This window comes from Callithrix jacchus, chromosome 16, assembly GCF_049354715.1.
Source record: "Callithrix jacchus isolate 240 chromosome 16, calJac240_pri, whole genome shotgun sequence".
NCBI lineage: Eukaryota > Metazoa > Chordata > Mammalia > Primates > Cebidae > Callithrix > Callithrix jacchus.
In genome coordinates this window covers 76,812,037-76,839,485 of record NC_133517.1, presented here as the reverse complement: position 1 = coordinate 76,839,485, position 27,449 = coordinate 76,812,037, and the positions used below count along the sequence as shown (strand labels likewise).

General features: G+C 40.9%; 1 protein-coding gene across 1 annotated transcript in view; it reads right to left on the bottom strand.

Moving 5' to 3' along the window:
* Nucleotides 1-7,521: 7,521 nt before the first annotated feature.
* Nucleotides 7,522-27,449, bottom strand: part of SNTB1 (syntrophin beta 1) — a 282,625-nt gene continuing 262,697 nt past the window's right edge. The window contains exons 5-7 of the mRNA XM_035276820.3: nt 20,430-20,626; nt 12,523-12,713; nt 7,522-9,681 (exon numbers count right to left, since the gene is read on the bottom strand). Coding sequence (XP_035132711.3) covers nt 9,589-9,681; nt 12,523-12,713; nt 20,430-20,626 — 481 coding nt within the window. The 3' untranslated portion in view covers nt 7,522-9,588. The remainder of the gene's footprint in view (nt 9,682-12,522; nt 12,714-20,429; nt 20,627-27,449) is intronic.

Genomic DNA, 27,449 nt, shown 5'->3' with positions numbered 1-27,449 from the left:
TTATAAAGACATTTAAAATACTTAATGATTTAAAAGTAGAACCTCTCAGCTAGACAAAACGCCTTTTAAGAATCTAAAGGGTAGTGTTTTACAGCACCCAGACACAATAGAGACCTGTCATGAAAAGAATGGCGGGTATGACTGTCATCAACAGACCAGAGTTTAACTTGATATACAGAAAGCCCACAAAGTCTCTTTTAGTAGAAATGTAATCATATACACTAGAATTCGCCCTTTAAAGTGTGTGATTCAGTAGTTTTAGTATATTCACAAAGTGTCCAATCATCACCCACATCTAATTTCAGAACATTTCATCACTCCAAATGGAAACCACATATCTGTTAGTAATGTTTCTTCTTTCCTTTCCACCACTCCCTAGCAACCACTAATCTACATTTTTTTCCTTCAGCTTTATTGAGGTATATTTGACAAACAATTACACATTGTGAAATGATTACCACAGTCTAACATATCCATCATCACACATAGTTAGTTACCAGTGTGTGTGTGTGTTGAGGGGGAGGACATTGGTCATTAATCTGCTTTCTGTCCCTATGGATTTGCCTGTTGTAGGACATTTCATATAAATTGACTAATGCAATACATACAATATATGGCCTTTTGTGTCTGGCTTCTTTCACTTAGCTTAAGGTTTTCAAAGTTCATATTATAACATGTATCAGTTCTTTATCCCTTTTTATAGTTTAATAATGTATGAATCTGCTACATTTTGTTTATCCATTTATCAGTTGATGGGCATTTGGGTTGATTCCTTTTTTGGTATTATGAATAATGCTGCTATGGACATTTGTGTACAAGTTTGCACATGGACATATGTTTTCTGTTATCTTGGGTTATATGCCTAGGATTGGAATTACTGGGCTGTGTGGTGACTCCATGTTTAGGTTTTTGAGAAAATGACAGACTGTTTTCCAAAGTAGCTATACCACTTGACATTCTCACCAGCAATGGATGAGGGTTCTGGTTTCTCCACATCCTTGCCAACATTTGTTATTTGTGTTTTTTCACAAGTGAATAATATGAAGTAGTATCTCACCGTGGTTTTGATTTGCATTTACCTGATAACTAATGATGTTGAGCATCTTTTCATGTGTTTTCTGGCCATTTACATATCTTATCTGAAGAAATGTTCACTCAGATCTTTTGACCATTTTTAAATTGGGTTATATGTCTTGTTGAGTTGTAAGAATTCTTTATATTCTGGATTCTAGTTTCCAATTAGATATATGATTTGCAAATATTTACTCCCATTCTGTGAGTTTTTTTACATTATAGTTTAGCTCCTGCATTTAGTCCTATGACCCATTTTGGCTTAATTTTTGTATAGACTTAATTTTGTGAAGGGATACAGCTTCATTCCTTTGAATACAGATACCGTCTCGTTCCAGCACTATTTAGTGAAAAGACTATTCTTTCTCCTTAATTTTCTTGGCACCAGAAATCTCATAAAATTGTAAGAAATTTGTGTCAAACTGAAAAGAGGCCTCCACATTTCAATGGACAGGAAGCAGGTTAAGAAAACTAATCAGTTGCATCCTTGGACTGTGGTAAGTCCTCAAGTCATCCATAGGTTCTTAGAAACTGCAACTTTAAGCAAAACCACTTACAGAGGATCCTGAAATGTGGTCCCTTCCTAGCTGGATTTTAGAATTACTGTGAACTAGTGACTAGTCCCTTAATGAAAGGAAGTATCTCTTGCAGTTATCCATCCTGTCTCTGCATCACCATTGTATTTTGGATGTAAGAAGGCAGTTAACTTGGCTTTTGTAGGTCACAATATTGTAGATTTTAAGAAGCAACACTCTAGAGAGTTATCCCTAACAGATGATCATGAAATATTGGACTTTAGTCTATATTATTTTTCATGTGGAATGAATAAAAATAATTGTGTCCAGAGGGTAGAATGTGGTCAGTTAAATAAGCCACAAAGCTTTGCGCTCCTCCTACCAAGAGATGGAATCTATTCCCCTACTCCTTGCATCCGAGCAGGCAATGTGACTTTCTTTGACCGGTAGAATGTGGCATAAAAGACATGCTGTGAGCTGGGACCTAGGCCTTGAGGACCTTGTAGCTTCTCTTTTGCTCTTGTAGAACCTTGCCTTCCATATAAGGGAGCCATATAAGAGACCTAGTCTAGCCTATTAGAAGGTGAGAGGACATATGGAAGAGAACAGAGGTACCCTGATAGCCATACCAGCTGCCAGGCATGTGAATGAGGCATCTGGCATCTTCCAACCTAGCGCATGCTCCAGATAAATACAGCCACATGAGTGAGCCCAGGCAAAACCAGTAAAAAGCTGCCCAGCCAACCCACAGAATAATGAGAAATAATATGTTGCTGTGTTCTAAGCCGCTAGGTTGTAAGGTAGCTTGTTGTACACAGACATTAGCTTCCACTCATTTCCAAAAACATTGAGAGGCCACGTGTAAGAAAGTTTCAAAAATTTCATTTATTAAGGCCTTAGTGTGAAGGCCATAGTTGAAGATAAATGAAATTGCTTACTTTTTGGACTGTGTTTCCCTTTCTCATGAGACCCAGAAAACTTGGAGAGGAAGAAGTTCCTTACTCTCGTGTGCAGATGAGAATTAGGAAGCAGGGGAGCTGCAATGAATGAATGAGGCATTATTGTTAGTGTTTCCTGGAATTGCCTTTGAGTTCTTGGGAGTAAATAGGCTTTATTCATCCAAAGAATTATAAAGGAAAGTTGCTGAAAATATCACTGGCTTTGTTTCTTGAGAAGAACGTTTTCTTTCAACATTCTCAGGCCCTGGTCCAATCCACGGCAAAATCACAGCCATGAGGCCAGGCATGAGAGCAGCAATGTCTCTACCTCTGAGATCAGAGTCAGTGGGAGGGGCTTTGTCATGGGATGCCACTTCCTGACCACGCCGCCAAAAAGGCAATGGATGGTCTGAGTGTGTGTCAGTTTCCTATCCTGCCTCCTTTCCTCATAGGGCTTATTTTTTCATCATCTCCCACTTCTGCCCAACTCTTCTTGCTGTGACACTGACTCTTATACTCTTCCAAACAAAGGCCTCATTTTGTCCAAGGAAAAAAATAATAGAGAATAAGAGGCCAAAAGAGAGGTTCCTGTGGCTTTTCTGTTATCATTCAAATGTGATTCCATACTCTCCTTGGACATGGTTTAGTCATTTTGATGAGGTATTAGACTTACTTCCCCCAGTGAAATCAAATTTAGTGTAATTTAGAGGACTGTAAGTGACATGATAATTGATTTCTGGTCACACATTCAAATAGTTCTATTATTCAGGATTTTATAGACAGGTTAAATATATTCACCACATCAGAACATTACCCATAAAAAAAGAACGTTTTTAAAAGGAAATTTTGAAATGCACATTTAAGTAGTTCATGTAATATAGAAGGGTATTAAGGTCATACCCATCATCTCTAGTCCCATTTCTAAGCAGTGACTGATAGTAAGAGGCTTTTTAAAAGTTTTAAAACGTATCCTTCCAGACATTTTAATACATGTACAAGCATATTGTATGTGTCCATTGCTTTTCAACTAATCAGGCCCAAACACCCCTTCTATAAGCAGTACTTTTAATGTCTCCTTTGCTGTCAAAAGGTGGAATTCATAAATAATGGTCTTAGGCAAAGTTTCCCAGAAAACAAAATCTGAGGCAAGGATTTGTGCTGATGCTTTATTTGGGAGACATCGAGATGATGAAAAAAAAAGGGAGGGGAAAGGCAGGGAAGGGAGGAAAGCAAGGCAAGGTGACATTAGTGCTTCGTGAGGCCCAGAGAGACACAGCCAACCACTAAGTAGGTATCTTCTCAGTCGCGTGGTATGTCTCTCACGATAGAGGGTGTACAGAGAAACCACACCTCACATAAGTACCTAAAAAGAGGAAGAGCTGAGCGTGCTGGCTCATGCCTGTAATCTCGGCACTTTCAGAGGCCGAGGCAGACAGATCACTTGAGGTCAGGAGTTCGAGACCAGCCAGGCCAACATGGTGAAACCCCATGTCACAGAGCGTGACTTTGGTCTCAAAAATTAAAAAAAGGAAGAAAAGGATTATTTATTTGCTCAGTTTCTCCTTGTTATTGACTCCTGTGTGGCCCCACAAAGATTTAAATCCCCTACAGTTCTGCCTTGCTCAGGTTACTACCCAGCAGCTGCTCTGGAATCTGGCTCCTGTGGCCTGCAGTGTGCTGTTCGTCCAAGTCTGGAATTGATGATAGAACCCAGAAATTGAGGTACACGTCTCCTCTGCCTGGCTGCCTGGCAGCCACCAAACTAAGATGGGAAGGGGAGACAGCATTTCCAGGCAAGCAATTGGTTGGCTCTAAATGGCTAAACACTTAGGTCAAGCAGAGCCAGCTAGGGTGGAGCTGAGGTTGGGAAACAGCTGGATGTTTAGGAGATACCATGATGGCACTGAAGGAGTTTGAGGGGATATATAGGATGTGTCCAGTACAGTAACATAACCTGTACATACTTAGGACTTTTGAAAATCGCTATCTCAACCACAGGTAAAATTTTTGGAAAAGCAAAGTGATGATAATAAAACAGTATGCACTTCAGTACAGAGATCCTGGGGTACAGCGACACTAAAAGGCGAAATGAAATAGTCAAACGTTTGACTTTTACGCTGACCAGCCATGACTGAAGTGGTGCTAAGTCAGGTGTTTGTAACTCAAGTACCACACAGACTTACTTTTATAAAACGTTAATACCTTTTAGTAATGACCTGAGCAAAACAGAAACATCATCTTTCTTTCATACACATGGTAGTTGCATATCTAGAAAATTCAGAATATATTGAATCTGTCAAAATGTTTTCATATATGAAAAGTAGTCAAGGTCTAGGCTTCGATTATCATAAACAGGTTCTTTACCAGCACAAACAACCCAGAACACACAAATATTGTGTGGGAAATGGTTCCACTGGATGTAGGGCTGTCATCAGCGAATAACCAGCAACTTTGGCTTTTGGTTCATTAAATACCAATAATATGTGCATTTTCCCCAAATATTATAACAATCAAACAGCATTACCACAGATTTACAAAATGCCCCATAGGGTGAGTGGAGGGGGCAGTCTGACCCTTCCGGAGAACCACTTAAAAAAACAAACAGCTGGGCACCGTGGCTCATGCCTGTAATCCCAGTACTTTGGGAGGCCAAGGTGGGCGGATCACGAGGTCAGGAGATCGAGACCATCCTGGCCAGCATGGTGAAACCCTGTCTGTACTAAAAATACAAAAATTAGCTGGGCGTGGTGGCACGCAGCTGTAACCCAGCTACTCGGGAGGCTGAGGGAGAAGAATCACTTGAACCCGGGAGGAGAATCGCTTGAACCCGGGAAGGGAAGTTGTAGTGAGCTGAGATCGGGCCACTGCACTCCAGCCTGGCGACAGAGACTCTGTCTCAAAACAAACAAACAAAAAATCCAAAACAGAGATATGCACCTTGCAGAGCTTGTGCTTAGAGATTTTGTCCATATTAGCACTTAAAGATCAAAGATTCTTTGTTAACATTTGCAGAATAGCCAATCATTCCTCTGTGCCAGGATTTATTTAGCTAGTGATGGTCATACTGACTTTTTCAATGGTCTTGTTGCAAGCAACGAGACAGAGATGATCTTTAGACATTAGCCTTTGTGCACTCATGCAGTTATACCTAGAGAATAAATTCCTACAAGTCAAAAGGTACATGTGTTTTAAAATTTGTAAGCTCAGGAAGAGATTCCTGAGCTTAATAGAATATTATACAAGGTCAATGCTCCCAAAGATGTAGCACCTGGGCCATGGTGTATATGTGGGATGACTTTAAGTGGTAGAAGCATTCAAAGTTTTAATTGGTTTATATTCATTTTTATATGATATACAGTGTTGCTATATTACTAGCAAATCATATACCTTAAGTTAGTACTGTTGCAATAATAAACTTTGGGCTAAAATATGCTTGATAACCTCTAAGGTTTCTTCAAAATTGTAATTGTAGAGTTCTAAATTTAATCTTAATATTACTAAAGTTTCAACTACTAAACAGACTTTGAAACCCCAGTCCTTTACATTTATTAGAAGCAATTTAAACACAAACCACATTCTAGAACAGCAGTGAATTTGCATATTTGGAGCTTGGTCTCAACTCCCATGAAAACTAAGTTAAAAATGAGAGCCCTAAGCCCTAGGTGAAGACCCATCCTGAAATTATATTCATCTTAATAATTTGGTGACAATATTAACATTCTAGGGATATGTTAAACTTTGCTGCAGTGGCGGGGGGGGAACCTGTATATTTTTTAATAAATTCAGAAAAAAAATAGTGACCACACAAACATGTTACTGGTGGCACCCCCTTATCCATCAGCACTTGGTGAAAGAGAATAGCGAGGCTTGTCTTCATACTCCCATGCTCCTCTCTGAGTATCATAAAACCGCCGTCCAGGTCATCCTGTTATATATTTAGAATGTAATATAAACTTCTGCACTGGAAATCAGAGGTGAATATTTATTTAATTCATATATAAATTTTACATAATATTCATGGTGCTATAAATATAGGCACATTTTTTTTAAAGTCCAGATACATCCAAAAATTACTCCCTCACTGTAGCCTACTCCAGCCCCTCAAGATGGAATATCTAACATTTGTAAAACAGGGACCAGATAGGCCCTGTCCATCAATTTAAAAACTTCCTGAACATCAAGACCACTCTTTCCTGCTGCAGTCAAGCAGAGTCAACGAGGGGCATGTGTTTTCAGGATTTTAATTGCACTAGTGGATGAATTAAGTAAATGTCTCTGCCTGGGCAGCTTGTAATAGGGTTATGGTTTTGCTTCTCCTACTTAGTTCAAGTCAGAGAAAGAAAAACCAATACCTATAGACCTATTGGCCTTCTTTAAATCCCTATGAGCTAAGCTTAAAAGGACGTCACCACACCGGAGGATTCACTTAACCACATCTACTGACAAATAGGCAACTTCCCATAAAGCACAGATTAAAACATCATTCATTTATATTGGTTTTCATTTGGGGACAAACATTGTAAATTTAATAATTCATGGGATTGAGCACAGAGCAAATTGGACAAAAACAAATTCCTCAAAGTGACTCGGTTGATTCATTGACTGTACCCAGGCATGATCCAGACTTATGAGTTTGTGTCATACACCCTGGCACACATCAGACAAGATTAAAATCTGCAGTGTAAAGTCACTGGAACTTGAATTCAAAATGAGAAAAAAATGAGTATTGGAAATTGATGCATTAGAGCCTCTCTATTATGATACATTTTAACTTGGAGGGGAAAAATGATTCATATACACAATTATCTTAGTCAAATTTTCTATTTCTTGCTAGTAACATTTTAATTTACTTCAGAAAATGCATTAATTTTATTTAAATATATTTTCCTAAAATATAAATAATTAAATTAAATTTTTATAAATGTAGAGAATGTTGTTTCCATTGACCCCCACACAGATATTAATCAGTCCAAAACTTAAGTGATAAGGAAATCATATTTGTAATTATGATCATTTTAATTTGTCTATAAATATATAATAGAATCTTAACTCATACTTTATGTAGAACCGAGCACCTTAGATTACATATTGTTGAATTAAACTACTGTCATTAATATATGTATTTTAATAGGTTATTTACAATCCACAAGTATAATTCTCTTGTATAACAACATTCCAGTGATTCTGAAAATATACAGTGAAAGAGTGCAATATAATTTACAAATGCATCAAAGCTTTTCTATGGTATTCAAGCTGGGACTTGACTTTTCAGCATTTGAAAATAGAAACAAACAAAAAGTCAATATCCTAAAGCTGTGTTTTCTAAAGCATTAAAAAAAAAAATCCCACTAGCTTCACAAGATGCTCCATTAGAAAGAAGTCCTGTAGGTAAGTGTGAGGAATGGCTCACCAGATTTCCTCTTGAAGAATCACAATGAACTTTAAAGTCTTCAAGGAGGCAATCATGAAATCAGTTTAACATTTTTCATCTCAGTATTTAGTAAAGTTTATTAACAAACCCTTCTCTCCCCCCAGCAAAACACCACTCAGTCAAGCCCCTTGGAACTAGTGTCATATGATATATTCTTCAGGGAAATGCCGATTTAAAATAAAACCCTGCAACTCGATAAACAGATATATCTGAGTGAATAAAATCATGTTCCTTTACACGGATGTGCTTTTCGAAGCTCTTTGCATGGGTATTTGTTAACATATGACTCTTTAAAAACACACAGGTCTAACAGTAGATGTCTGTCTGTGTAAACTACAGGAAAAGCATGAGAAATGTTTATAGAGATCCTAGAGCTCCTTTTCAAGGTTTGAGAAAAATGACTTCAAAATCAATAGGTGTTATTCTTAGTGAATTTGTTTTGAGAGATAAAAGCGAAAGCATTACATCAGTAATGTGCTGTATAATGACTGAAAATATTCCTGTAGAAAAATATCAGGTCATTATATTATTTCCCTGGAATTCTGAAAGAACTGCAGATACTACCAACAGATTTGATTATAGAATTGGGTCTATATGTAAAACCCAACATTACCCTGAATTAAATGAGGCCGCTCTATTACTTGCTTGAAAATGCATGCATGTATAGCACAGGCAAAAACAAAGCTCAGTAAGATGCTCAGTATTTCCATTGAAAACCATGAAATGGGGATAGTTAGTTAATTCCAACAACAGGAGTTGTTTTATATGTATATATAAATCAGATGACGTTCTTTTCTGAAAAATATACCCATAATTCACTCTCTATAAATAAAGCTGTAACTCTTGGTTATAAGACAGGAGACCTTGGTGTGAGTGTAGTCCCAGAATGAATCATCTTCTGTGCGTACAACCCTTTGGCCAAGCTTATCAATTTAGGCAGTCTACTTTGGCTCAGATTCTACTAGCTTACAGCTCAGATCAGTATCTGATGCTTTATTTAATTCCTGCTCAGTATATGCTAATGGGAACGCTTTGGAATCATTCTAAACCACTGAAAGATAATTCGTTATTTAAAAAGTAACAGCTGCTTCATACTTAAATAAAAGGTGGGTTTCTATTTGAAATATTTTTCTTTTCCTACAAGTGAAAGTCAACTCAGCAAGAATTAGGAAATAAATCACAATTTAAAAAGGGATCATTGTTACTGGGGATGGGGGCTTGGAGGAGTAGATAAAAACGTCCGTTTCTCAACTCTTCGGCCCTTGCGTACCTGGGTGAATCAGTAGGGTAGGAAGTGGGATGATTAAGACCTACACATGCTGTTCTAATGGTCATGTCCTTGGTTGTCATTATTTCAATGCTATGCTGTATACTTCCAGTCACCTCACCTCTTTAACCTTGTACTGTTCTAGAAAGTTTTATTCTGATATTTCTCATGGTACTTTTGTAGGGTATCCCTTGTAGTTGCTGAAACTGATAGAGGAGTCTGGGACAGTTACATATGACTCCTGAGAGCTAAAACTGACTGTAGCACGCTACATCTGGTGCGCCGCTCACTACAGATGGTGTCTGACGTCACGTTCTCTGGTGGCACTGCAGCCCTTCTTTTCTCAAAGGCAAGTCGCCCCTGTCTTCAGGCCACCAAGCCCAGTCTTGTAATCTTAGCTGACAGGAAGGAATGAATGATGAAAACAATTGGCTTGGGGCAGGAATGAAGGTCCAGTTGCTGAAATTTAAAAAGAAGAGAGCAGGAGAGATTTTAAATTAATGCTTGATGTAGATTGAGTGATTTGCACATCAAACGACTCCATCTGCACTTCCTGCTTTTAAGTGTTAACTGGAGCATTTATGTTCTAAAATCGTTGCCCCTCACTGAGATAAAGGAACAACTCTTTGAACTTATTTCTTTCATCTCATGTATCTTTTTCTCCAAAATAGGTCCTGCGAAATTTAGATATACCAATACCATAAATATCGACATTGCCCTTCTTGACTGTCTAAGCCATTTATTTTTGGTGTCACAATAGTGATATTTATTCATGTTGGAATAAATGTTTCTTCAGTACAGTCTGAAGCGGTACTAAATTTCACATTTGAAGATTAGGTTTGAATCCTGCTTCTGATGCTTTTTAGGCATACAATCTTGGGTAAGTCTCCTAAAATTCTCCTCAGCCCTACTAACTCACAGAGTCATTAGAGGATTCGAGGAGCTACGATATGTGGAACTTCCTCGTAAACTGTAAAACACAGAAGCCACGCTAAGCAGCTGTGCTGCCAACCTCCGCTACTCTTGAACTGTTTAAGCGCGCATGTCACATCTCCATGAAGGCACCATCTGAAGTCTTATGCTTCTTGGTGTATTCCTTGAGAATCTGGCGTATGCAAGACATAGTCTGGGTAAGAGAGTCCTTCAGAAGTTGAATTTTATCATCTGACCTAATATAGGGAAATTGCTGTTCTCAATGCTTTTCTGCTGTCCCCAGTTTTGTTCTGATGATGACATTATTGGAGAATCAGAACAATCTGAGCATATCACACCTACCAAAGTTAAGGTTGTACTCCTTATGAGCCAGGCACTGTGCTACATATCTTCTGCCCACTATCTTATTTAATTCTCTCTCACAGAATCCGTATGAGGAAGCTATTGTAATTATCTCCATTTTTTTAAGTGGGGTAACTAAGATCCAGGAAGTTATGAAACTTTGAAATATAGATCTTATAGTAAATAGAAAGCATGGACTCAAATGCAAGTCTGTCTAAGGCCAGAGCCAGGGCTTAACCACAACATTCTATGTCACTAACATGGAATGCAACTTTTGAAAGGAATATTAAAGATTAGCTACTTCAATCCCTGTATTTTATGGATGGGGACACCTAGATAGAAAGAAATGAAAGCACTTTCCCAAGAGAGTTGGTGAGTTTGTCGCAGACTCAGAAAGAGAGCCCAGGTCTTGACCCTCAGTTTATTGCATTTCCTACAGCTCATCTTCTGTCTCTTCCCCCTCCATACTGGAAAGGTCTGCGGCCCATCTCCTGGGATTGTTTAAACGGACATAGCGGGTAGAGGGAAAGGGGGCTGTGTCTGAATTGGAGCTCATCAACTCAATGTACTGGCAGTAAAAATCAGTCCTTCCTAAATCTTCCAAGTCAGGCTGTAATTACAGGCAGAAAGGCTGAAATTTAGACATAAGTGATTTTCCTGGTGGGCAAAAATAGCCTTGAATTTTTAAGCCATGGATAAAGCAGGAGACTGATTCTTGTTCTTTTCTACTTTGCTAGAGAGTAGTCACCTTTAGGAAAAAGTACACAATGGGTGATTGATAGAGCAGCAACTGAATTAGAAATATTCTTAGTAAAACGGGCTTTTAAGTCACTACTTTATTTCCAAGCAGGTGCCTCACACTGAACCTACTGATTGAAACATACAAACAAACATTCAACAAAAAATTCTGTGGATCCATTTTAAAAGTTAGAAATATGCTTGGCTAGAAATTACTCTCAGAAAGTGAATGTCAGCAAACCAAGTGTCAGCCACAGGGAATGGCCTTCATCATGACTGCCTGTGGCACTCACGGCAAGATATTTGGCACTGTTTTGGTGCCAGAAGTATAGCATCATTCAGAAGAGTGGGGCTGCAATTTTGACGTAAAAAGTCCCTATGCCCTGTTAAGCCTGTTCTGCCCTTTCCTTCCTGAAAGCCAGCAAATTCACTGACTAACCCAGTGGCTAGGGAGGACCTAAACAGAGACTAGTCATTACGACATCAAAGTCCTCTTTGAAGTTCTACATTTGACAGCTTAAATGAGATGATATGTTCTCCTGAAATGCCAAGGACAACACTTGCTAGACAGCATAAGAGTGTGCAATTCACCCTTCTGTGCAAGTGAAGTCATATACTTTTTCATTATGGCAGGCAGAAACCATCTCAGGAAATTATGAATTCAAACACATGGACTAACTTGCATTGAGATGAGCAGTATGTTACTATAACTGATATATTTGCTAATTTTGTTGCATAGTGTTTGACATCGGCTCCATGCTTCAGTGCCTTTGTCCGGCCCCCTGTGGACTCCAATGGAGTTGAGCAGTTTCTTTTCATTTTCTGGCTGCCCTCTTGCTCTGCCCCTCATCTGGCCCCTACTGTCTCTCTGCTGTATGTCCTCTCCTCAGAGACTTCCCTGACGGTAGGGACCATGTATTTTAGTTCACTGCATTCCCTAACATCTCTTACAATGCCAAGGTTATACGAGATGCTTGATACTTTTTAAAAATGCGGGGTACATTTTTTAAGCTGATGAGACCCTATTTGATAAGAATTTAATCAAACTTTGTAAAGGATTATTTCCTTTGACTCAAATATTTATGTAGTCTTCTACTGGAAAATGAGACTGAAGAAAAGAACTTTGAAATAATTGAACCTAATCACTGTTTTTCAAGGATCAAATAAAACATGGGCTTGCAAGCATTTCGTTAGCAGTCAAATGCCGAATAAGAGTAAGGCAGCATTATGTTGCAAAATGAAATATTAATATATGAAATCACACTGTCTAAAGAAAAGTACACTTACAATCTCTCCATCTTTGCCTCCAAAATCTAAGTACAGCATCCTGATTCCATCATCTGAAGACATTTTGAGCTTTTCGTAAGGAGACTGTAAGATTGTCTTGGGAAAGGCACCCTCCTGTGGTTCAGTGGTAATAGAAAATCCATTCTCATAATGTACGGTCAAACGGCACTCCTGGTTTTTGTAGGTGCAAGCTGAGAGAGAAAGAGAGAGAAAAAGAGACAGGTATGAACCACGGCGATCAATCCATTTTCCCACTCACTTCATGCCTCCTCAGTCCCAGTGATCAGCCACAAGATTCTTACTACTATAAAAACACAGTCATTGTTCATGAAAATATTCTCCTTGGATTTATTTTGGTGCTGTAATTTTTTTTTTTTTTTTTTTTTTAAGACGGAGTTTCGCTCTTGTTACCCAGGCTGGAGTACAATGGCACAATCTTGGTTCACCGCAACCTCCGCCTCCTGGGTTCAAGCAATTCTCCTGCCTCAGCCTCCTGAGTAGCTAGGATTACAGGCACGCACCACCATATCCAGCTAATTTTTTGTATTTTGAGTAGAGACGGGGTTTCACCATGTTGACCAGGATGGTCTCCATCTCTTGACCTCGTGATCCACATGCCTTGGCCTCCCAAAGTGCTGGGATTACAGGCGTGAGCCACCGTGCCTGGCCGGTGTTGTAATTTTAAAAAGCCCCATAGCCGAGCGCGGTGACTCACACCTGTAATCCCAGCACTTTGGGAGGCCGAGGTGGGCGGATCATGAGGTCAAGAGATGGAGACCATCCTGGCCAACATAGTGAAACCCCGTCTCTACTAAAAATACAAAAATTAGCTGGGTATGATGGCAACCGCCTATAGTCCCAGCTACTTGGGAGGCTGAGGCTGGAGAACTGCTTGAACCCGGGAGGCAGACGTTGCAGTGAGCTGAGATCGCGCCACTGCACTCCAGCCTGGCACCTGGCAACAGAGCGAGACTCTGTCTTAAAAAGAAAAAAAACAGAAGCCCCATAGAACTAAGGAAATTAAATGGAAAGAAATTCTTTTTGCTGGGATCTACTGAATGTTATCTGGGTTCTAGTCCTTATCTAGTCATCTGACAACACACAGGTCTGTAGGTGTACTGGCCTTCCAACAGCCCTGTGGGCCTTGCCTCAAGCCAGAAAAAAACCAGAACGTTGGTTTAAATAAATAAGGCCAGTAGGGTGCGCTGGCTTACACCTGCAATCCCAGCTTTGGGAGGCCAAGGTGGGTGGATCACTTGAAGTCAGAAGTTCAAGACCAGCCTGGTCAATATGGTGTAACCCCATCAAATTTGTATTTGCTAAAATATTAAATGCTAAAACCCCAACCAATTTGTATTTGCTAAAAATAAAAATATTAGCCAGATGTGGTGGTGTGCACCTATAGTCCCAGCTACTCTGGAGGCTGAGACAGGAGAATAGCTTGAACCTGGGAGGCAGAGGTTACAGTGAGTAGAGATTGCTCTACTGTACTCTAGCCTGGGCGACAGAGCAAGACTCTATCTAAAAGAAAAATTTTTTTAAATATGAATAAATAAATAAAGCCACCTTTGAATCATCATCCTCATCATCATCAACACACACACACACACACACACTCACACTCACACACACACATCTACCACATGGTGAAAGAAGACAGCATGGCCTGTGACATTATCTACGTTAACTAATGTAAACACGTAAGTCAGGAATGAGTGGTTTAAAAATAATCTAATTTTTAAAAGTCTAGCAAATCTCTTTCTAGAAATTGAGAGGGGTGTTCTTTTAATTCCCCTGATGATCTTGGGTCCTGGAAAAGCTGCTGTTGCTAACAGACCTCAGATGTGGCATCTTCCATGAAGAGCACTCCTGGTGTGGTATCCAGGAATCTCAGCGGTGGTATGCACATAGTGCCCTCTGATCCAAAGAAACAAACCAAAAACCTCCTGAGCAGGTACGGTGCCAGCTTTTACCTGGGATTCTCACTATGTTTGGGAAAAAGAGTCCTGCTCTTTAAGCTTATGAGCTGGGCACGGAGACTGGCACAGCATCCTAATTCCTATTTAGGAAGACTTGTGAATGCTTAAAACTCTTGATCAAAGGTTCTGGAAAAGGTTATTACGGATCAGATTGGATTTTTTGCTTCACAAAACACCACATTTAACAGACGGTGACGAGTAAATTGGCTCAGGTTTTGATCTACATCTAAAAGATCTGTAGGGAAACCAGGACACTCCCTGCTGGGGGTGGGGCTTGAAAGCATAAGAGCAAGGGCTTTATTGATTGAGAACTTGCTGTACATCATCATTTGCTCCACTCATCTTTATAAATCACACATTTCTGAAGCCAGAACACAGCCCGATATTACAGGTGGAAAATGGAAAGCTCAGAGAGGGGAACACATCACCACCCAGGTTGTTAGGCTTTCAAAATTCAAGTTCTTTCCACCCTCTTCTGTCTCTTCTCATGCTCTGGCACTCAGGAAAAGGGGGGATACAGGGAGGGAGCTGGGCACAGAGTCATTCAGCTTTCCTACCTCACGAATGATGACAGTAGGTGGGGAGGCCTCCAAAGTTTAGAGGAAGAAATAGGAATCTCCACTGCCCACTGAATGCGGTGGGTTTTAATCGAAGCTCTGATTAAAACATATGGCCGTTCTCCTGACTGACTCGCAGATATGTTTCAAGTTGTAACTAGGGCTGATCTATTCCTTTAACAGGTCTATAACCCCTTCTGTGCATAGTCCCCGAACCCTGCCCTCCGCCAGCTTTCCCATTCAAGGATGTCCAAGGACAGTGACATAGAGATCATGCTGATGGCACTGGCTCCCTGTCTTGATCCCTCCTTTTGTTTTTGAGACGGGGTATATGCTATGTTGCCCAGGTCAGTCTAAAACTCTGGGCTCAAAGGATCCTCGCGCTTCAGCCTCCTGAGTAGCTGGGGTTACAGGCATGTGTCCCATGACTGACACTGTTTTGATACTCTTCATGTCTACCACCTACAGACTATGCAGGCGAATGGGATATAAACATGGTGTTCTTTTCCCCAATGTTTAAACAAATGGTAAAACGACACCATCAGATATTCTCAATTAACTGATTGTGATTACTTTTAATTCTAGTTGACTTCAAATGGTGTTTGTGGAATATTTGACCTCATATACTCTAGTTGGCCTCAAATGGTATTTGGGGTATTTGTGATGCCACCATACATAGAACATCTGAAGATGTTCTCAGTCTATACAGGATAAATTGAACACATTATCAAGTTAATTGAAGCTCTGATTAAAACATAGGCCCCTTTCCCCAACTCTCTTCGGGCATCTTTCGAAGTATAACTGGATTACACTTTGGTCATTTCCACACTTTCTTCTCCAGCACCCAGCTAGCTCACTTCACAGAATTATTAGCTTTTCTCCATCGATTTGTCTATCAATAGCCTCAGTGTTTTCGTGTCAAAACAGAGTTCAGCTTTTTAGAGAAAGATTTTACAAAATTTGTAGGATGTAAACTAAGCCAAATTCCCTTGGGCATCATCATTCTTTCCTACAACAATCCCCAAATGGTTGCAGCAGGTCTGAGCTTCTCTGGTATTACACATGTAACTCTATCAAACTTAGTATTCAGGTGCTCAAGCTTCTTCCAACTCGCAAGTTCAAAACTTTTCTTTTTTTTTTTTTTTGCCATACAGAGTAGGCATCAAAAGTAAAAGCTTCCAAGATACTCCTACAAGGTTTCAACAAAGATCAGAAACATTTGAGGACTAATTAGTTTCAAGATAATTACAAAAAGGCACTGATTATCTTGGATATGTTGCAACGGAAGTTCTACAAAACATCTAATTTTTCATGTTTGCATAAACAGAGGAAATTTGGAAAAATCCTACTACATGTAAACATGTGCCACATCTTTCAGAATACTCCTGGGTGGGGCCAGATGCGGTGGCTCACGCCTGTAATCCCAGCACTTTGAGAGGCAGAGGTGGGTGAATCACCTGAGGTCAGGAGTTTGGGACCAGCCTGACCAACATGGTGAAATTCCATCTCTACTAAAAATATAAATATTGCCGAGCGTGGCGGCAGGCACCTGTAATCCCAGCAACTTGCAAGGCTGAGGCAGGAGAATCGTTTGAACCTGGGAGGCAGAGGTTGAGCCGAGATTGTGCCATTGCACTCCAGCCTGGGCAACAAGAGTGAAACTCCATCTCAAAGAAGAAAAAAAGAATACTCCTGGTTGACCAGGAAGTTGCACCCTGGCATTGTACAAAGAATTGTGCAAAGAGTAATGCATGGGCCATCAGCATCAGAACCACCTGAAATCTTGTTAAATGCAAGTCTCAGGCCGCACCCTAGAATTGCTGACTCTGAATCTCTGGGGATGGGATTAAGCGTTAGCAAATTGAGGCTTTTGAAAATGAAACTAAAATTAAAATTGTCATTGTTTTCAGTGCAGCTAAAGCTTGGAAGCATGGTTCTTAAGAGGTCTTGTGGGAAATCCTGTTCCTCTAAAGCAGAGCTGCACAACAAGGCTTTCTTCTGGGATGGGAATGTTCTAGATCTGCACTGCCCACTGCCCAGCGACGTAGGCATTAGACACACGTGGCTACTGAACACACTTAAAATTAGACACACTTAAAATGTGGGTAGTGTGACTGAGGAACTGATTACATTTTAATTGATTTAAATTTCCACCTTTGATTAAGGCTAGCGTATTGGATAGCACAGGTCTAGAGATAAGAACAACAACTAATAATCGTACTTATCGATAACAACCACGGTGTAGGTACTAGGTATTATTATTCCTATCAACCTATGAGGTAGGTACTATTACTTTCTCCTTTTTATAGATGAAAAAACTAAGACATTCAGTAAGTGATTACGACAGAAATAGAACTGGAATTTGAATCCAGCCCTAACTGACTTTAAAGCCTCTACTCGTGACTATAACCTTGTACTGCTTCCTCAGAGACAGAGGGAAATGAAAGAATAGGCAGGAAAGGATAATAGAAAAGGGAAAATAGCAAATATTATACGAAACTCAAAGACAGATTTACTGGAAGACTTTGTTGAGGGCACTAGCCACTGTGATACCTAATGACCTTTGATGAATGTCTGCAGGAGACCTGGAAGAGGCTGGCCTTCGATCTCAGAACCAGAAACAATTTGTCTTAGATTTCAGGATCAAGAACAATAACATTATAGACACTGTTAATTGTATAGTTTGCTGACTGATGAAAAACCCTGGGTTAACTACGGAGTACAACTTAGCAAATGTACAAGACTGAATGGCATGCGTCTAGTTAGTAATGTTACTTTAAATTAGATGTTACTTTTCCAGACTCTTTTTTTAGATGGAGTCTCACTCTTGTCACTCAGGCTGGAGTACAGTGGCACACTCTCAGCTCACTGCAACCTCGGCCTCCTGGATTCAAGTGATTCTCTGGCCTCAGCCTCCTGAGACAGGGGAGGAGATTACAGGTGCACGCCACCGTGCTTGGCTTATGTTTTTTTTTTTGAGACTGAGTCTCGCTCCTTCGCCCAGGCTAGAGTGCAGTGGTGCAAGCTCCAGCTCCCGGGTTCAAGCAATTCTTCTGCCCCAGCCTCCCGAGTAGCTGGGACTGCAGGCATATGCCACATGCCAGCTAATTTTTGTATTTTTAGTAAGACGGGGTTTCACCATATAGGCCGGGCTGGTCTCAAACTCCTGACCTTGTGATCTGCCTGCCTCGCCTCCCAAAGGGCTGGGATTACAGGTGTGAGCCACCATGCCTGGTCATTTTTTTATTTTTAGTAGAGACGGGGTTTCACCTTGTTGGCCAGGCTGGTCTTGAACTCCTGACCTCAGATGATTCAATCGCCTCAGCCTCCCAAAGTGCTAGGATTACAGGCATGAGCCACCACACCAGCCTCCAGTCCCTTATTTAACCTTCACCAATTAAGAAATTTAAATTATCTATCTTATCTATGTACCTATATATGTAAGTTTTGATGTCTGTCATTCTGCCTCTCTATATGTTTTGGAGAGTGGCATGAAAGTTACTGATCACAACAGCCTGAGCAGAACTGATTTTTGTTGCTTCACTGACATAACTGTGGAAAGTTCCCCATCTCTGTAGAGACTAGAGTGGACAAAGACTGGACTTCAGAGTGACATAGCCTAGAATTGAAGTCAGATCTGTCATTTATTAGTTGTGTGATCTCGTGCATGCTATTTAACCTTTCTTGAGAATTTGCTTCCTGATTTGTCAGGCTGACAAGGGAAATGGAAGGACTGGATGAGACAGGCAAAGCATTGTGACCCAGGACACACACATGGGTGCACACACACAGAGTTGAATCAAATTTCTTCAAAACAATAAAACAATATTTACACTAATTGTTTTATTCCATTTTAGTTCATTTTTAAAATGTTGGTCTTGCCTGGATCAATTAACTGATTTCAGGACCCATAAAAAGTTTGTTTTTCAGGCTGGGCATGGTGGCTCATGCCTGTAATCCCAGCACTTTGGGAGACCAAGGTAAGTAGATCACTTGAGGTCAGGAGTTCAAAACCAACCTGGCCAACATGATGAAACCCCGTCTCTAATAAAAAATACAAAAAATTAGCTGAGCGTGGTGGCACGTGCCTGTAATCCCAGCTACTTGGGAGGCTGAGGCAGGAGAATTTCTTGAACCTAGGAGGTGGAAGTCACAGTGAGCTGAGATCACGCCATTGTATTCCAGCCCAGGTGACAAAAGCAAAACTCCTTCTCAAAAAAAAAAAAAAAGTTTGTTTTTCAAAGTATGAAACTACGGAGACATTATACGCCTGGCAGGTCGTTAATACATACTATACAATAGAAGCATTCTTCCTTCTATACACATCACCTATTTCTACCATGTCTTGCCCTTTCTAAGAGCTCTGTGTGAATGTGGCCTGTGCTTGCTTGGCACTTCCATCCTGCCTCTGCCTCTTCGTTCGCACCAGGGCAGGGGGTCCTGGTCATTCTTCCCAGAACTGTCACTTTGTTCTGCCTATCGCCACCTCAATGCCTTTGGCTCCTGCTCTTTTTAACTGTGTGGGTCTCCAGTTGATATGGTTCGGATGTTTTGTCCCCTCCAAATCTTGTGTTGAAATGTAATCTCCAGTACAGAAGTAGGGCTTGGTGGAAGGTGTTTGGGTCTTAGGGAGGACCCTTCATGAATTGCTTGGTGCCCGCCTCCTTCAGTAACGAGTAAGCTCTTGCTTTGAATTCAGGAGAGACCTGGTTGTTTAAAATAGTGCGGCACTTTCCTCTCCTCTCTCTCTTTTTCTCCCCTCTTCTATTGCCATGTGAAATGCTAGTTCCCATCTGCTTTCCACCATGATTGGAAGCTTCCTGAGGCCCTCACCAGAAGCAGATGCCAGAACACACATCTTGTACAGTCAGCAGAACAGGGAGCCAAAGTAAACTTCTTTTCTTTATAAATTAACTAGCTCAGGCACATCTTTATAGCAGTGCAAACAGACTCACACACCTGTCCTCTTCAATTCTATTAACTGCATAATATATTTCCACTAATTTTATTTCATGATAGATTACGCAGAATCAGTTTCTGTTGTTTGTAATCAAGAATCCTACTCATTCATGCCTCAAAGTTCATTCCTCCGGGAAGCCATCCAGGGGTTACACAGGTAGGAAAACTGTAACTGAATATCCAACTTACCAACTTTTCTTGAATGAAGATAGGATAAGTCTTTTTATAATCAAAGCCTTAGGTTACATTTTAGTAGTGTATAGCCCTCCTCAATTTAGAAGAATTTAAATTTGCTTCTGGAATTTTAACCATTCCCAGAGGCCAGTAATGAAAACTTCATTGAGGCCTGGGTGGAGCAGAGGGTTCATCTTCCTGTAACAGCGCGCCCTTGCTGGTCCACGGCAGTACTCACCCATGCTGATTTCTGCGATGAGTTCAGCAGAATTGTGGCAACCTTGTACTATGCTCCTTGTCCAGTGGGAGAGGTCCCTGCTGGTCTCCGCTCTGAAGAGATGTGTTTCAATCCCTTGCCTGGTACCAGTTCGCGTTGCAAAGGACAGATCCACACCAGCCTGGGGTGATCCCTTCCCTGGACCTGAATGGACCAGCCTGGAGAGAGAAGGAATGACAGAGAAAGACAGATCATCAAAATGGAGACTAGTTTATTCACCTGGTATATCACCTTGTGTAAGACCCAAATTGGTGATTTGCTCTCATTTTTCTGGTCTGGGATCAAAGCACTCTGGGATCACAGCCTGCTGTTCTGCCATCTCCTCTCCAAAGGCAGCATAAGGTTAAGATAGCACCCATGAGCTGGGCATTTGGATGAATATGCAGGGGAGTTCAATAAGATGACTTTAATTTGTGCAAATTCAACTATAAGAAAAGAAAAATAAATAAAGGTGAGGGAGAAAAGAATGTAAACACTGTGTAAAATTCTCTCCAGCATTCCTTTCCTGAGCATCTATATGTTCCAGCACAAACATGAAACGAGACTGAGAATCTATTACTTCCTGGATTAGATTTCATTCCCTGTGTCACTTGTAGTTTGGAACATCTGGCTGCATTGAGTGTACTTCTGGGCGTGCAGGTTTTCATGTGTGTAGCCCCTAAATGCAAACAAACAAGCTGGAACTCAACTGAAGCCAAAGCCAGGGGTGCATATGATAAAGCTCAAGAAGAACTGGCAATGCTGACTTCTTAGGAAGCAGTATGGATGTGCACCTTGGCGGAGATTTTTCAAGAGAGATTTTGACCACGCAAGATTTTCACACTGACGTTTGAACTTACACTCAGCATAAAATGTGACTTTCACAGTAAATATTTTCTGAAAGGCCAGACTTGAAAGAGGAAGAATCAAAGTGCTCTGAGAGCCACCTTCTGAGCGGGTGCTGGTCCTACTTCTCAGTTACTGCTTTTAAACACTGGGATCTTCCATGCTGTCTTCTCCTCCTCAGTATCTCAATCTCCTTTTGGGAGACGTTTATATCTATCATTTTCAGGGTAGTGTAAGTCTAATTTAGTAAATGTGACTTCTCTCTAGGGTATTTTCATTTTCAGTCTTATCTTTTAATACAGAAAGATGCCAACGTAACACTTTACAGCTTGATAGAGAAATGCCAGGTGTCTAACCACATGGTGGATGGCAGAGGTATTTTCTTAGGGAAAAGGCTTGTTGCCCCTAGATTAAAATTGCACAAAGGAATTTCAAAAGCTTATGTTTTCTTATAAACCTAAATACCGTAGAAACAGAATTATCTGGAATAAAGCATATTATTGCCTGTTGAATTTCTGGCAACAGGCTTGTTGTATAACTTGGAGAAGCTTTCTTTTACTTAGAAATTTAAAATTAGGCAGGACGGGTGGTTTGCCATGCCAACTTGAAGAAAAAGGGTAGTTGAAAAGCCTTTAGGTTGGAAGATTCATTAAAAGTATGGAAGGCCAGGTGCCTGTAATTACAGGCTCACACCTGTAATCCCAGCACTTTGGGAGGTCGAGGTGGGTCAAGAGATTGAGATCATCCTGGTCAACATGGTGAAACCCTGTCTCTACTAAAAATACAAAAATTAGCTGGGCATGGTGGCACATGCCTGTAGTCCCAGCTACTCGGGAGGTTGAGGCAGGAGAATTGCTTGTACCCAGGAGGCAGAAGTTGAGCTGAGATCACACTGTTGCACTGCAGCCTGGGGAATAAGAGCAAAACTCCATCTCAAAAAAAGAGAAAGAAAAACAAGAGGCATTTCTCTGAAGCCTAGCATAGACTTTAAAGGGATTGAGGGTCAGGTAAAAATTCACTAAGAAAAGGTATCTACAGGGCTGGGCGTGGATAATCCCAGCACTTTGGGAGACCAAGACAGGTGGATCACGAGGTCAAGAGATCGAGACCATCCTGGTCAACATGGTGAAACCCTGTCTCTACTAAAAATACAAAAATTAGTTGGACATGGTGGCATGCACCTGTGTAGTCCCAGCTACTCGGGAGGCTGAGGCAGGAGAATTGCTTGAACCCAGGAGGCGGAGGTTGTGGTGAGTCGAAATCGCGCAATTGTACTCCAGCCTGGGTAACAAGAGCGAAACGCCGTCTCAAAAAAAAAAAAAGAAAAGGTATCTACAGGAAGCAAGAATGTATATTGTGTTTTCTTATTTGCTCAAAAGTGTATTCCAAAAAAGTATTTTTATGCTTCAAAGTGTTTAAGCTTTAATTGCTTTAAGAAATTAAAAAGCTTACCCTACCTTTTTAAAATTTTAACATCTGTATCAGTTGAGCACAGCTGGCAGGCTGCATGTTTAACTGGAAAAGGATATAGGTTTGGGAGGCATATGAAGCTGTATCAGAACCCCATTCTGTCTGACATTTGTTAAATTTTTAAAGAACTTTTAAACTTCTTAGAAAGTAAAGTCATGTTATGAAGATTAAATAATCAACGCCCTGTACCTAGCACATAAACGAGGATCGGGTTTGTGCTCAGTAAATATTATTTCCATTCCTTACCCCTACCCTTAGTTTCCTCCTTTAAAAAATATAATACCAAAGACCAGGCGTGGTGGCTCACACCTGTAATCCCAGCACTTTGGGAGGCCGAGGTGGGCGGATCATGAGGTCAAGAGATGGAGACCATCCTGGCCAACATGGTGAAACCCATCTCTACTAAAAATACAAAAATAGCTGGGTGTGGTGGCACATGCCTGTAGTCCCAGCTACTCGGGCGGCTGAAGCAGGAGAATTGCTTGAACCCGGGAGGTGGAGGTTGCAGCGAGCTGAGATAGCGCCATTGCACTCCAGCCTGGCACCTGGCAATGGAATGAGACTCTGTCTCAAAATAATAATAATAATAACTAATAATAACAATAATAATACCTACCCCATAGGATTAGGATTAAATGTAGTAAAATATACAGAGCACTTTGTTCAGTATTTAGCACATGAGAGTCAGCACATGATAGTCACATGATATTTAGCACATGATAGTCAGTAAAAACTGGTTCCCTTCCTTCCCTGGCCTAACTTGTTCTCACTTTCCATGCCCTAAATTTCCATCCAGAGGACATCAACTCTGTCACAATCCAGAGGCAGCAAAAATAGATTATAGAGGCATAAACAAAGTGAGAAAAAGATATGCCACTCTCATGGAGAATTCTAGGAGTTTCTGTGAATTTCCTACCAATATTAATTTTTCTCCAGAGAGACTATAAAATTGAATAGTCTGGGAAAAAGCAATTTGTTAGAAAATCTACATTTGGTAGCTCAGGGTACAAGGAATGAAATTACTAAGAGAAAGGAGGGAGGTCTGAGAAAGCCTGGAACCAGGCTGACTGATACCCTGAAGAGAGAGAGTTTGATGGGGAAGTCCACTTTTGAGAAGTGATAATGAAGAAGGCTTTTATTTATTTATTTATTTCAATGGAGTCTTGCTCTGTCACTCAGGCTGGAGTGCAGTGGTGTGATCTTGGCTCACTGCAACCTCCATCTCCTGGGTTCAAGTAATTCTCCTGTCTCAGCCTCCAAGCAGCTGGGATTATTAGCCCAGCTAATTTTTGTATTTTTAGTAGAGATGGGGTTTCATCATATTGATCAGTCTGGTCTCGAACTCCTGACCTCAGGTGATCTGCCTGCTTCAGCCCCCTAAAGTGCTGGGATTATAGGCATGAGCTGCCTCACCTGGCCAGAGAAAGCTTTTCGGGCAGCAGTGCCAACCTTTTTGGCACCAGGGATTGGTTTCATGGAAAACAATTTTTCCATGAGATGGGGTGAGAAACTGGGGATTGGTGGGAGGTGAAAGGGAGGATCATTTTGGGATGATTCAAGTGCATTATGTTTATTGTGCACTTTACTGCTATTATTATTACATTGTAATATATAACAAAGTAATTATACAACTCAACATAATGTAGCATCAGTGGGAGTGCTGAGCTTGTTTTCCTGCAACTAGATGGGTCCATCTGGGGGTGATGGGAGATAGTGACAGATCATCAGGCATTAGATTCTCATAAGGAGGGATAGGGTTCGTACTCCTTTGAAAGTCTAATGCTGCTGCTGATCTGACAGGAGGCAGAGCTCAGGCGGTAATGTGAGCAATGGGGAGTGCTGTAAGTACAGATGAAGCTTTGATTGCTAGCTGCTCACCTCCTGCTGTGCAGTCCAGTTCCCAACAGGCCACATACTACTACTGGTCCACGGCCTGGGGCTTTGGGACTCCTGTTTTAGAGGAAGGACTGCTGGTGTTCTGTGTTATTCATCTCATCATAAAATTCTCATTGAGTAATAAAAAGAGGGAAGAGGAAAATTGGTTTTTCAACTAACCAAGTATAAATTCTCTAATATTTATATTAAAGAAACTTGAGTTGCCATCTGAGGAATAGCAGGCAAGTTGAATTATGTGTCTTCTTGGCTATGCTGGTATTGGCTTAATGAAATATACAGTAGTGTATGTAAACTCTGAGATAAAGCAAATTGTCTCTTCACTATGTAGTGAATATAGTGTAATAAAAAGATACTTTTTCCCAATAAAACTCAAGTGGAATACATCATCTATCTGCCGTATGCCTATGTGTGTAGTGTATGTCCTCTGGATGCAGTGTTACACATCTTGAAATTATCTTACACATACTATGTGTCAATTTGGGAAAATGCATCTATATTATGAAAAAGTTCTGGAAATGTAATTCAAGGATGTTAAAGAAAAGCTTGAAAACAAATCCATTAAAATGCAGAGCAATTTTATGGCTGATTTTATTTCTTCTTTACAAAAAAAAATCTTAAAATTTTTTCTAAGAGGCCAGGCGTGGTGACTCATCCCTGTAATTTCAGACCTTTGGGAGGCCTCGGCAAGTGGATCACCTGAGGTTAGGAGTTCAAGACCAGCCCGACTAGTATGGTGACACCCCATCTCTACTAAAATAAAAAAATTAGCCAGGTGTGCTGGCACGTGTCTGTAGTCCCAGCTACTCGGGGGGCAGAGATTACAGTGAGCTGAGATCGCGCCACTGCTCTCCAGCCTGGTAAACAGAGTAAGACTCCGTCTCAAAAAAAAAAAAAAATCTAAGAAACATATACATCAGTTCCTCAAATAATGTCATCCCATTAACATCACTTTATTATAACATTAATGAGAAAAGAAATGGATTCCCAGCAGGGCCACTGTCTGTGTGGAATTGGCACATTCTCCCCATGACTGCATGGGTGTTCTCTGGAATCTCCAGTTTCCTCCCGCATCCCAAAGGTGTTCCCATTAGGTGAAATGGTGTGTCTACATGGTCCCGGGGTGACTGTGAATGTGGGTGTGAGGATGCCCTGTGATGGGTGGTGTCTGTGAAGGGTTGGTTCCCGCTTTGTGCCATGAGCTGCTGGAACAGGATCCGTCTGGGCACCCTTGACTCTGAACTGGAATAAGTGAGTTGGAAAATAAATGAATTAATGCATAAAAATTTGTCAAATAAAAAATCATGACAGCTACAGTAATCATCCAGATGCACAACAATGAGCACTAGCTGAAAGCGCTCAGTAAGCCTGCCTCATTTGTGATTGGTTTTGACCTGCGTGGTGGGAAGGCGTGTTCCTTATAGTTTTCACTGTGCAAACATTTATTCCTTAATGAAACCACCAGCACTACAACTGAGTCACTGATTCTGTCACTGAGTCACTATAAATTGGGTAAATAATTATTTTACTTGTTTTTATTCATCTGTATTAAATTCATGTGTAACTCACATTTATTTCATTGTTTAATATTAGAAGTGTTTCAGGTCTAACACTAAATGCCCACAGGCTATAGCTACGGAATAGCCCTTCTCAGAATGAAGTTAACTGATCCACATGGGATGAAACCTACACCCATGGCCTCATTAATCCCTTATACTGTCACACTGGCCTCCAGCAAAGGAGATAGCAGAGATGCTGAGGCCTGCCAGCTGAAGTTCTTTTTGGACTCAGGTGTACTCTAAGGGGTCACAGAGAAGCTTCTTGCTTTGTTCCAGTCCTTTCTCCCTTACTTACAAAAGAACACCAAAAATCACTCACTCACTCATTCATTCATTCATTCATTCAGTCAGCCAGTCAGCCAGTCAATCAATAAAGTTTTCTTCATTCACCAACTGATATACTCAACAAATATTTATGGAGCACTGCTATGGACTGAATTGTGTCCTCATAAAATTCATATGTTGAAGCCCAGTATGACAGTGTTTGGAAATAGTGAAGTGGTTACCTTGTCTGGGGTATATCCCCTGGGGTTCATCGTCCCACGCCAGGAAGGTTTAGGAAATGGACATACACCAGGAATTTATGTGTGGAGGTTTAATAGGTAGAAGAGAAGAGAAAGAGAAACAGCTTCCTTTATAGAGAAAGGGGTCTTGGAGAATAAAGGACCGGTTTGAGAAAGTGTTGTCTGATTCAGGTAGGGCTCACAGATTGGTTTGATCACGTATGACTTTTACACAGTACCGGGAAGAGCTGGTTACACCACCCTAATCTTATGCAAACAGGCTTTCCAGTTGATCGGTGCCATCTTGTCTGCTTCTTGCGGTACATGTGGCTGGCAGAGAAGGGAAGATGGAGCTGCCATCTTGAAAATGTCTACTCTGTAGTTCCTGCTGGCATTCCCCGCTACAAGCTCCCAGCTTGCTTATGTCTGCAGCTCAACTTACAAGCTACTTCGTTAGAAAATGATTTGGGGCTGCTTTTCATCAAAAAGAAAAGCCTTACTGAGGACTTCCATGCCCTTGTTATCTGCCTAAATAATTCCTTCTTAACCTCCATATCAACAGAACCTACAAGGAGTACATACAGGTTCAGTGAGGGGGTCCTAAGAGTGGGGCATCAATCCAATGGAACCGTGTTCATATAAGAAGAGGAAGAGAAACCAAAGATCTCTCTCCTTCCGTGCACTCACAAAGGAAAGTCCATGTGAGGACACAGAACGAGGGTGGCCATCTC